General features: G+C 39.5%; 2 protein-coding genes across 3 annotated transcripts in view; both read right to left on the bottom strand.

Moving 5' to 3' along the window:
• LOC125050797 (transcription factor GATA-4-like) overlaps window positions 1-2,109 on the bottom strand; it is a 31,472-nt gene extending 29,363 nt beyond the window's left edge. Inside the window, exon 1 of the mRNA XM_047650812.1 lies at window positions 1,969-2,109. Coding sequence (XP_047506768.1) covers window positions 1,969-1,996 — 28 coding nt within the window. The 5' untranslated portion in view covers window positions 1,997-2,109. The remainder of the gene's footprint in view (window positions 1-1,968) is intronic.
• Window positions 2,110-2,973: 864 nt separating this feature from the next.
• Window positions 2,974-11,945, bottom strand: LOC125051396. Of its 2 annotated transcripts, none has more exons than XM_047651672.1 (12): window positions 11,654-11,945; window positions 10,498-10,836; window positions 9,999-10,346; window positions 8,550-9,523; window positions 8,356-8,473; window positions 7,433-7,873; window positions 6,454-6,625; window positions 6,245-6,385; window positions 5,306-5,498; window positions 4,310-4,752; window positions 4,065-4,210; window positions 2,974-3,742 (listed from the first exon to the last, which is right to left on the bottom strand). In XM_047651672.1, the coding sequence occupies exons 2-12, from the start codon at window positions 10,700-10,702 to the stop codon at window positions 3,378-3,380; spliced, it is 3,546 nt and encodes a 1,181-aa protein (XP_047507628.1). In that variant the 5' UTR covers window positions 10,703-10,836; window positions 11,654-11,945; the 3' UTR covers window positions 2,974-3,377. The 2 variants fall into 2 exon arrangements, with proteins under 2 accessions (XP_047507628.1, XP_047507629.1); XM_047651673.1 differs by having other exon boundaries at window positions 10,498-10,828.
• Between the last annotated feature and the right edge of the window lie 479 nt (window positions 11,946-12,424).

Raw genomic sequence — 12,424 nt, 5'->3', positions numbered from 1 at the left:
CAACTATCTTGTGGGACAAGCTTACCAGCTACTTATAATATCCGCCCAGTGCCTTCGTGTTGTACGTGCTACATTGCAGTTTGACACGGTACAATACACAGCGCGCTGTAACATGTTCTCATTCATTTCTTTGAATCAATTGACCCACACATGTATAATAAGTATTCTGAACGTTATTCAAACAAACCGAAAGACAAGTAAATAATATCTACTAAATCCACATCTGCCTAATTAAATTTTTTGAAGTAGATAAGATTTTGTTTTTAAAAACAAACGAGATGCTGCGGTATTCACCTGTTGTAGAGTCAATAATATTGTATCAAATTAACGTTTTATTATATTAAATTAAGAGCGTACCAATTCTTAAAAGGCCGGCAACGCACTCGCGAGCACTCTGGCAATGAGTGTCCATGGGCGAGGGTATCACTTAACATCAGGTGAGCCCCCTGTCCGTTTGCCCCCGGTTCCATAAAAAAAACTCCATGACGCCCTCAACCATTCCGAAGTTGAGTCCCAGATTAATTTGTCATCATATCAGTCTAGTTCGCGCTAAGTTTGGTACTTTTACATATTTGGGTATATTTTTACGCCTTTTTCCCGAAGGCAGGGATCTCGATTTGCTACGGTCCTGATGTACCTTTCTCGCTTCATCCACTTTCATGACATACACCATGCATAGCGTTATGGGTAGGTACTTTTAACTTGTCCGAGAGCACCTCCTGGATTTGGTCCAGGTAAGTACGACAAGGGGAACCCAACTCGACTTTGCCAACCACGGCTGCCTTGTACCTTTATCTTACTGGTTATCCGCTTCATTCATAAACCACCCATCTATCTATCTATTACTTATCCTATCACGAAATGTTACACCACACATACTACTTAACGCTCTCACATGGAAATCCACGCATTTATTCTACATATTTTTTTTCTTTATATATGTACAATATATATATACATATATAGCCTTCCAGTTTCTGGTAAACTCCAAAATGCAATGCATTGGTTAAGAATAATACGAGATTGAGGAAAATAGGTACCTATTTTAGTTGGACGATTTAAAAATAAATGTTATTGTTACAACCATAACCTTTGTTCAGTTCGCTTTATTATAATTATTAGTACACTTAATTATTTATACAAATAAAATGATAAAGTTCATTTGGTATTTTCAACAGTTGTGTATTCGACCCGTTTTCATAATTTCTCATAAAATTCCCTTTTTTTTTTAATAATATTTTCGCTCTTTTTTTTTGTACCTAAAGCCGTGTCTTAGTTGGTAACGCACGGTGGACCTAGTGACTTCCAAATAAATAATAATTGTACGGCGAAATTTTTATGCAATGTGTATCCTAAAGGTAATAATATCTAAGATATCTAAGATCTTACAATATAGATCGTGGTATAATCTACATACTTATGTTACTTACTCTAGATAATAACTGGAAAATTAATTGAATATATATAATAATATATATAGACAATTAAAGCCAGAGTATTGAAATATAAACTTATTTTTATACTTCAAACCAACTTCTAGTTAGTTATTTTTCTTCAAATTTAACTCCAAATGGATTACAGCTATATTCAGCTAATGGGATATCAGTTTACTGGTCCAAGTTGGGTAGTGATGGGGCCAATGTGACCAAAGTAGTAGTGTCATAGCGCGGCGAGGGCCGACTCGCGATAAGAGGGCCAAGAGTTCACGCTCACATTTTTAACGAGTATCGAAGTCGATCGCTTTTGTAACAATACAACAGAATATCCCACTCGGATATTATTTCTTTCTAATTATATATTAAGACACCTGTTTACTACGTCTAGTGGCGATGTAACAAGTACCTTTAAATACAATTATTTTTAAAACAGCCGCCAAGATCGCTTGTAGGAATGTGAATGTAAAAAAGTTGATTATAACTTTGAAACGTTGATTGCTGTTGTCAAAAACAATATGCTGGGGTAACTCACCAAAGTGGTAGTCGGTCCTTGTGGCCATCGTGTGGCGGTAGAAGCGGTGTTGCGCGCGTGTACAGAGCGGCTCATCGCGTCAGCGCCGCGAGAGATGTGCGCGCGGTCGCCGCTCGCCATTCGCCGGAGGTCGTCGCGAGAGTTGACGCTGCCGCCCGCGCCCCGCCGCCCCAGCACTTACCAATACAATAAATTCCAGTAGATTTACGGTAATTATAAATTTGAATTCCAGCGATCTGAATGAAGAGAATTTCTTTTGTTTATTTCTCTTGGGCGTTTATTTTTTATACTTAAAGTAAATTTGTTATTATTTGTTTAACTTTTAGATTGTCTTCCTCTGTTCTCCACTCCTAACAACTCTCTAACTGTGTTACTGTCAACGACAATGCGGAAATAAATTCGATGTTATAAACGTAACACGAATACTGTCATAATGTTGTAAGATATTTACTACATCTTACGAAATTTTAGAGAATAATATAAAGTTTGATAATGTAAAGAAAAATATTTCATATGTGTCACATCACATCTGAAAGAATTGCCAGTTTAGCATATCCATGCACGCCAGCCACCGCGTGAACCGTTAGAATAATTGTGTAGTTCAAAATATAGAACAAAGTTTTAATAAAATATCTTCTTATAATAATTTTGATTTCATTTTAGCTCTACTTTATAAATTTATATTAACGACATCTAGCAGATTTACGTGTAAGCTGAATGAGATCCAAAGCTATGAGCGTTATTACGCTGTGTTAAATTGCTTTATTAAGATAGCTCTGGCGTTTCTATATCTTTTGTTCCTACGAAATAAAAAATCGTGTGTACGCACTGTATTTCTAGACTGCTAGATGTGCATAAACTAATCAACTGTAAAGAGTACGTTCCAGGCTCTTTTACTGCATTTTGTGGCCCATAGGTGGCGCTTTTATCAAACTAGAATTTCTCCCCTAGATTGTTGATTACAGTCTTATAAGATAATATCATGAGGACTCGAAATAAGCATAGTATAATTTTATGATTTATTCAGATGAAAAATTTCAAAAATACAAGATTTGTCGAGTATAAATTTTTAAACTCGAGGAGCACTCATAAAAAATATGAATAATCGACATCGACAGTGAAAGTACACAATATCTACAATCTATTGATAATAATTATTTTTATTCATAAATCACAACAATACTTACGAGGACTACACTAGGAATAGAAGGTACCACGGGAATGACCTTGACAAGAGTTGATTCGTATGGAATATAAAAGTTTAGTTCACTCTAGAAACGTAATTATTAAATATATTTTTTTCTTTATCGAACGACTCTAGCCTTCCAGGGATCCTTGTACTAGACTGGGACGTGACGAATTATTGCGTAAAAGTAATTATTGTCGGGGACACATTGATTAGGGTGAGGTCAGCGCTCGGTGTCGGCGCGGGTTCTATAGCGTGGAGGCGCTGGACGTGGGGGGGGAGCTCTCAACGCCAGCGGCTCTAGCGCCATGCTTCCGCTATCTGGTCCCGCTGCCGCCGCCGCTAGAGAATCCCCACGCTCCAGCGACCATTGCCGCCGCAAAACGCGCGGTGCTGGCGCTTCTAGCGATCCCGCCACTGAGCAGCTGGAAAGGGAGGAACGTAGATAGCGAAAGCGCGCTGCTCCTGCGCCGTTTCGTCCGCTTATTGCCATACTCCTTCCAAGTGTGGCGCTACCCCGCACCCCATCTACCGCTGAACGTAAGCATGGGCTGCTCTCCGCAGACAGACCACCTTGGCTCCCCTCACCTAATAATTTTATTAGAAAACTTAGAATCTGTTTCACAATGTACGGATAAGTTCCGAATTAGCTATTTATTACTTATTGGTAGGATAAACACTATTGTTGCGTTTCACGACTGTCAGATAGCGCTATTCGTCACATAAAGTCCATCATAAGTTATGAGTCCCATGAAGTGTCAAATAGCACAATATATCTTTTAAATAATTTATGTGTTGCATAACCATTTGGTACTTTATCCATACATTGTGAAACAGACCCTTAAACTTTTTTATATGCAATATATATATATATAATTTTTAGTTAATATGCCATTTCAAAGACTGTTACCGAGGAATTGGGCGCAGGGGTCAGAGCTCTGGCGCTCTACTGTCTGCTGCGGGGCTGTGAGCGTCCGTCCGAGATCCACAACGTTGGTGATATCAGACGATTCACTGTCATTCTCCCCGTCTGTTTCGAACAGTACCTCTTCAGACCTAAAAAAATAAAATTAACGTCATGATGTCGTTACTAAGACACACATATGTGAAAGTAAGTGAACAGCATTAACAAAACGAGTGAAGAGGTATACTTACTCTAGTGGAGGGGGTGTGGGAAGTGGCTTGTCAAAGCCTTCCTTGCCCAGTAGCCAGTAGGTGTGCATAGCACCCTTTCCCTTGATCTGCGTGAGGCCACGCGAGCGCAAACGAAATCCGCCTGCCGCAGCTAATCTTTCTGCAGTCGCAGTGGACACCTGCACCCGCCATGCCGCACCCGTTGACTCCATACGAGAAGCCGTATTGACGGTATCTCCAAACAAACAGTATCGCGGCATCGTAAGTCCCACTACGCCAGCACAGCAGGGTCCAGTGTGCAATCCAATTCGCAGATGCAGCGGGGTGGATGGCGAATGCCTTATACGGAACCGACCAGCTAAGTGCAGCAAATGTAACGCCATAGTGGCAACTGCCTGAGCATGGTCCGTACTACGTATTGGCAGACCACCGACTACCATATACGCATCACCAATTGTCTCCACCTGCAATCGGAGCTATTATAGCATCGAGGGGGCCGATGGCTGGCCATGCGTCATACTCGTGAACGGGTGCTACTGTTGGTGACTGGTTTAACTTGAATTCGTGTATGATGGTGGTGGTGACGTTAGTTATTTCGACTATGTATTTGCGTGTTGTTCCCACGAGAATGTAAGTACGTGCCCCTATTTCACCATGCCTCTTTGTTTTTAATTTATTTTATTATTATTAATTTCTTAAGATGTCATGTGGAACATGGTGTAATGGTTGCAGCTCCTTACAAACATTGTGTAAAACAAAAAACTTGACGATAAAAAAGAGTGGCGGAGAGTTTAATGCCAGTTCTTCTCTTCCGTTCTATGCCCTTGATTTGAGCAGCTGGAAAGGGAGAAACGAACGAACGGCAGTAAATGTAAAATTAGAAGCATTTCATATACATATATGTATTTATTTTTTGACGTTTATAAGTGTACATTTTGTTACCAATATGAATAAATGATTTTTTTATTAACTCACCTATCTCGAATAAAAGCTGAAGAATAAAATTGTAGTTCAAACCTTGTATACAGCGTATTGTTCTATGGCTGCGTCAAAAGTAGTATATAAGTCATTAAGGAGGTCGACAACTTGCACGGGCGTTGCTCTCGCAGCAATAGAAGTGAAACCCACGATATCGCTGAAGTAAATGGACACCTCCTCGAACATTTCGGGTTCCACGCGCAGTCCTAGCAGTAACCGTTCTGCCACGGTCCTAGATAAAAAAACTTCGGTTAAGAGTACTAACAAATAACTTGATAACTTTTAAACTTTCGTGTTAATTAGCTAAAAATACTTAAAGACCATAAATCTGGCCCCATAACCTAATGAAACAATGTGAGTGTTTTTTTTACGTTATTTGTCCGCTTTGGACTCCTAAACCACCCAACCGATATCAATCAAATTTGCACAATGTGTGCAGTTTGATCCAACTTAAAAGATAGGATAGCTTACATCTCAATTTATACTCGCAATATTATTTTATTGCAATTTATTTTGTTTATTATTTGATAGCCACAATTCTAACAGATGGCGCTGTGTTGAAAGTACCAACGTTTCACATAAGCTACAATTTAATGCCATAACCATCAAAATAGCATGGTGGTCCCCATGACTGGTGTTCTCCTACCGATTCCCTTGAATAGTTTACTACTATGTAATATAACAAAAACCTTAGCCACAGCAACGCTTGGCCGGTCTGCTAGTGTTTTTTTTGCTAGTATTTATTTTCACCAATAGTAACAATTGCAAAGTAGAAATACGTATATTAAATTTTTAAATCGCACATTTGTGTTTCTTAATCTAGTTTGTCTTTTAATTTTAATCTATTTTATCATTGTAATGTTTCTCTGTTAATGTTGTGCACACTTGTCATTGATGCACATGCATGTTTGTGTTTTTGTATGTCGTGTGTTCTCTGTGTTTCGTTAGTGTGTATTTTGGAATGGAACAACACTATACCTGGGAAGCATTCTGTTTAACAACTGTTCTGTTTTCTTCTTCTCAATGTCCAACTGTTCTGTTCGTTCCTTTATCAGTTCTTCTAAATTATTGCTATATTTTTCTAACATTTCAAACATTGAATCCATGATGTTAACTTTTCTAAAACAATAAAGTTCATCGTGAGATGGTTAAAGTAAATTTTAAACTGCAGATGAGTCAGTCAGTACCGTCCACTGTGCAATTGGCGAAAAACCTCGTGAAGTCGGTCAAAGTCAGGGCGATGTTCAGGTTGCTCGCTCCAGCACTGACGCATAATACTGACCGCTTCGGGCGGCGCTGCACCAATAGACACTGACGGTCGGATTAATGGCGGTGGACGACACAATTTCTCCACTATTTCTATAAAAAAGATTACATGAAATTACAACAACCGCTATAATATGAACGAACTATAATGTGATATCAGACCAGCTATCTTTAAATTTATATAAAAATCTTCTTTTTCAGTGGCGTAACAAAAGGGTGGCAAAATGCCACGGGCTCCCGACCCGCCCAAGAGATATTATGTTCTATGGATGAATGTAAAGTCTCCAATACGTGGGCTAGCGTGGGCACTACAGACCATTCCCTCTCGCCTAAGAGAGGAGGCCTATGGCCAATACTGGGACATATACAACGCGTAATTGTGTACGATCTCGAAGTTTATGATATACTTAGTAGGTATATTACGTGAAGATTTTTACTGTCCCCATCAAAAAAAAAATCCACGGGCCCCAGATGGTATAGTTACGCCACTGTTCTTTTTGATAATTTTTCTTATTCCTCGTAATTAGTTTTCTACTGCTTATATATATTAATTGTGATTAAATTAACCCTTGGATTAGCTTTTATATGTTTGTTTTTACATATTATTGCTTTTTGTTTAGATTTTACTTTATTTAAGTTATTGGTAGTGTTATATGTTATTAAGATTGAGTTTTTGTTAATTATTTATGCACTTCTTGTACTTTACCCTCTGTAGGTGTTTCTTTTGTTTATTGTTCCATATTTGGGTCGCCTGAAAGAAATTGCTTCTTAGCGATAAGGCCGCCCGTTGCCTGATAACTTACGTAACCTGCTTTTTTATATGTTTCTTTTTGTATAAGATAACGAAGTTTAAATATAAAAAAAAACTCTAAGTTTTGACGCGAGCTGTGAAAATATTACCTTCAGGCGTAAAGCTGAGCATACAGTAGGGTTCCCCTCGAACAATGACTTCTTGCATGATAATAGAAAAGGAGAAAACGTCTGCAGACTGAGTAGGGGGCATTGCATCGCCAACTCGCAGCACCTCAGGCGCACTCCATAGCAAGTCACGGGGGCAGCGTAGTCCTATGGGCATCGCCTGAGCATGCCCTAGCTGTGCGACACCATAGTCTGACACTCGCAGCACCCACCGCGCATCGACAAGACAGGCACGTGACGTAAGGCAGCCATGGGCGCGCAGTGGTGACGCGTGTAGATAGCGCATTCCTCTAACCAGGTCCGTCAGCAGTGACAGCCGAAATGTCCAATCTAGCCGCAGCTCATCCGCCTGCAATACTGCTTGTAGGGAGCCGCGTGCACCCGCACCGTACACCAATGCAGGTCGTGCAACACAGACACACCCTACACACACACATACTATAGTAATACTAATAAACGCTCTCGTTACCTCCAGTAACTAGAGAGCACTAGCGAGAGCGTACACGACATGTTTAAGTATGAACGAACTTTCTTAGATGGTAAACAAATGAACATCTGTCAAAATGATGAGTCAATCTCATAATAGGAACTGCTTTAGTTTTTAATCAGAGTATTGGCCTAGTGGCTTCAGCGTGCGACTGTCAATTCTGAGGTCGAAGGTTCGATCCCCGGCTGTGCACCAACCTTCCTATCTATGTGCGCATTTAACATTCGCTCGAACGGTGAAAGAAAACATTGTCAGGAAACCAGCTTGCCTTAAACCCAAAATGATGACGGCGAGTGTCAGGCACAGAAAGCTTATCACCTACTCGCCTATTAGATTGTTTTTTTTTAGTTTTTAATCTAAGTTTCGACCACATTAAAATAGCAGCTTGTTAGTGGCAGCGACATGTTATAGTACTTACCAATAAAAATATTGAGATTTTCATGTCGCAAGCTTTGCATAACAAGTAAAACATCGATAGCCTTTCGTTTAAGCTCCAATGTAGCCACAGGCAAGTACTTCAAATGGACCGGATCCCCCTGTAAAAATCTTTATTATCAAACTGACACCATAATACTTAAATTGTGTAATACTAATTGCGTTACACTTTATTACTTTGTACCGAATCCTTCCATCTGGCGACAGCCTTGAAACACTACACACTGATGACGGGGCCGAGGGAGCGAGCGGTCGCTTCAGTAAGTCAGGCTGGTCGGGCAGATCGTGTAGCTGTTGCAACCAGCTTAACACACTTTCCATCCCCTCACCCAAGCGCCGCTGCTCTTCCGCCGGGAACTCGAAGTCCACCGGCGCCAGCACGACAGCGGTACGTGGACGCCTACGCACGCCATGCCGCCAGCTGATTGCACGCCGCAGAACAACTACAGTAACCATAACTGCGGCTAGAGCTGCACCTGCTGCACCCGCTGCTCCAACCGCGCAGACTGCCTCTCCTGGCATACGCTCTTCTCCAATCTCTTGATTCACTTCTGCGTGATCTATACACCACGCCTCGAATTCACTACCCCCTTCCCACCTCACGTCCGTGTGCCAACTGTCATCTGCCGATTTGGTGGTCTCTGTTAACGAAGTTGTAACCAGCTCCCAGGAAGCTGATCCCTCGAACATTTTACTCTCGTATAAATCAAAAGAGTACATGATGGCTTCGGTATTGTTATACGGTGCTTTAAGTAAGTAGTTATACGCGTCGATCGGAGCGTGTTCAATGAATAGCAGGCTGTTAAGATAATCCACTGGGTCGAGTTCTATAAATTTAGTATTTTGTTTAATTTTATCAATGTCAACTGAAGCTGGAGATCTTGTAGAATTTACATTGTAATATGGAAAAATTTCGGCCCATTCTAACTGTCGCTCTGAATCGTTGCGAGTAGATCTTGGTCTCAATTTCGTTTCTGTATTGTTAGTTAAATCATTTTGTAATTTTAAACTATCATAAATGTACGCAAAAGATCGATGTCTCGCAGAAGGCATAATGGTCGAAACAAACGGTCGCCGTACTATTAACACGGGGTTAACTCCATACTTCTTGTTCTGTTCATCATAGTTTCGATCATCGCAGATAATAGAAACTGTAAAATAATATATAAATCGTTTATTTGCAAAGAAAGTACATTAAGATCGATTAAAAAAACACAATCAGCCATAAAAAAATGGCATGCAAATGTCATATTAATTATCATTATAATATCAGTTAAGTTATTTATAATTGTTGTCAAACTTATGGTTTAAATATTTGCCCACGCTGTAAAGGCACATTGCCTTTAAAAATTAATAACCTTCCCATTGAAAGCATTATATGGCAGTGAAGGTGATTAAATAGTTTGATAGCCATGGCGTAACAATTTTTTGACGTTACAAAAATGTTTTAATTATTTGCCACGAAAAGTTTACTTATGCATTACATATTTCTAAATTTACTCCTTTACTATTTAAAGTAAAGTAATTATAGTTTCGCATATCTAGAATATTACCACTTACCAATAATATTGAGCAAATATAAAAATAATAATTTCAAAAAAAAAAAAGGTCAGTTATTATACTTACTATGTGTTTGCTCATTATATTTAGATTGAATATCTCTTTGGCGCAGTTGTAAGCCTATATCAAGAAGGGCTCGTTCCACTGCTGTCAGTATAGATTTGCAAAGATCCGATTGTTGGTGCCTATGCGCCAGCAATGTAGCACTCCGCCAACGCAGGCGAAGGGCAAGTGCAGCCAGCGCAGCAGCCCGCGCGTGAGGTTCAGCGCAGGAGGGTGGCGCACGACTCACCATGGACAGCGCACCACACAAGGCGGCACCGCCCCATCCTGCGCTTACCACAACCCCACCTTGAACTGCTATCTTTAAACCAGCTGTCGCAACGTGCTGCTGCCATCCTGTACCACACGTCTCTGCAACAACATGAATTCATGTGTATTTTTCGAAGAAGGAAATATATTATAGGACTTTGTTAAAATAATTTATCTTCTCGGCCGCATGAGTACCAACTCAGAATGGTTATAAAAAAATTATAAAAGTGAAATATAAGTTATAATTACAAACCGTTGTAGTTCAGAACTGTAAAGGGCCGCGGTGGTGTAATTCGCCCAGAGGACGCGATATAACTCTCGAGAGCCGTTTCCGAGAACAAAAAGGTGTCGTTAAAACGACAGGCCGAGCGAAGCACCAGGAGCAGCGGCACAGCAGCGGTGGTTGCGATGACGAGGGCAGCGAAGATGGATAGCGTCGCGAGAGCAGCAGCGAGCATGACCCCAATGGCACTATGGGGCGCAGCGGGCGCTACGGGGCGGCCCTCATGAGGGCAGTGTGTCGATTACACGCTTGGCCGCGTCTTCCACACTTCACCGCGCCACATCAAACTGGACCGAGACCTCTGTTTCACTACAAATAAATCGATTTAAGTTTATTTTTGTTTATGACTTTCTACTTAACACCGAACATATTTTATAAATAATCGTTGAACCGACTTAACATGTTATATATTTTTCAGATGTAAATATACCTGACTACGGTTTCTCTACGTGATAACAGGAAATCTTGTGTTGGTATTTTAAATAAGCGACAGAATTAAAGACGAAAACCGCATTTGAATATTGTTTTAAAAAGGAATAACACAGATGTGACTTCTAAGTATTAGGTACAGTTATAAATATAGTATTGAATGAAATATATTCGCCATTCTAACATTGATTATAAGATTAGTAGAATATTATGTCCTGTGAGTATTTTAATTGTAATAATAATTAACGTAATAAAATCTGTGTCCACTATACTAAACTGTTTGACAAAGATATACTAATTGATCAGTACGGGAGAGAGATCCAAACGATAGATATACTAAAAAAAATTTTTTTTTGATTTTACAAGATACGAGTGCGTAGATTTTACTATAGATTGTGTATTTGTTTTTCTAGATAAATTGTGGATATATAAATGGCAGGCTCATTACAGATGTGTAACTACTAACTAGCCATTAGTAATACTATAAATACAAATAACACTTTTACACCAATTTGTAATTAATATCAAGAGTAAATTCGTCAGTAGGATTAGGTCACTATGATTTACAGATAATACTTTCACGTGAACACTCTGTAATATATTAAATAATAGGGATAAAATTCGATGACAAATGTACGTGAATGTGGTACCAGGAGTCAAGGTCTGAATATACACGTAATACTAGAGATGATCCCACCTGAGCGTGTGCAGCGCGCGTAAAGCGTACATTACATCGCGTCGCAGGCAGCAGCGAGCGCGCGGCGCGTCACGGACGGGACTGCTGCTTGCTTCCGCCCGCTGCCCAATGCCTGCTGATTCGCGCCTGCGCGCACCCTGTTGTTTTCGCGACTTGCGTGATTTGATCCGTGATCTCATTGCTAGCTCATATCGGTGGTTCATTGTGTTAAGCCTAGTAGAGTATAATTTCTTAATAATTATACTTTTAAGCTTTTCCTGGAAAACCTCTTTTTCTTCGTCTATAACCCTTTTTCAATTTTGAAACAAACATTCTCTCTACGTACTCTTCTCTGAATTCCTATGGCAATCAGAATTATTCAGAAATAATGATTATTTTTTATAAATCTAGACAGCGGTTTTAAAATTTATTTATAAAATAAGTACCTAGGTACCTATTGATTTTATTTAGTTTCAATTTACTTAAGGCTTACTAGCCTTAAGAATCGTTAAAAAGTTAAACATAAAAAAAAAATCTCTTTCAAAATTTCACGACAGTGTTTTCTTGCTATATATAGAATCATATTATATTGTAATTATTATAGTATTTTATTATGTATTTGTATATGTCACGTTTAATAAGATTTTTGGGGGAATAGACTAATGAGCTTATGTATATATCTTGTTATAGTTCAATTAAGTTCCCAAAGATGGCAGTTAATTAAAATACATATTAATGTTGCCCCGTTTTCCAGTAGATGGCACTCCAAAATCTAATTTGAGAATGAAGAAT

Source organism: Pieris napi, chromosome 7 (genome assembly GCF_905475465.1).
Source record: "Pieris napi chromosome 7, ilPieNapi1.2, whole genome shotgun sequence".
NCBI lineage: Eukaryota > Metazoa > Arthropoda > Insecta > Lepidoptera > Pieridae > Pieris > Pieris napi.
The sequence above is the reverse complement of the archived record's forward strand: the minus strand, read 5'-3'. Positions and strand labels throughout refer to the sequence as shown.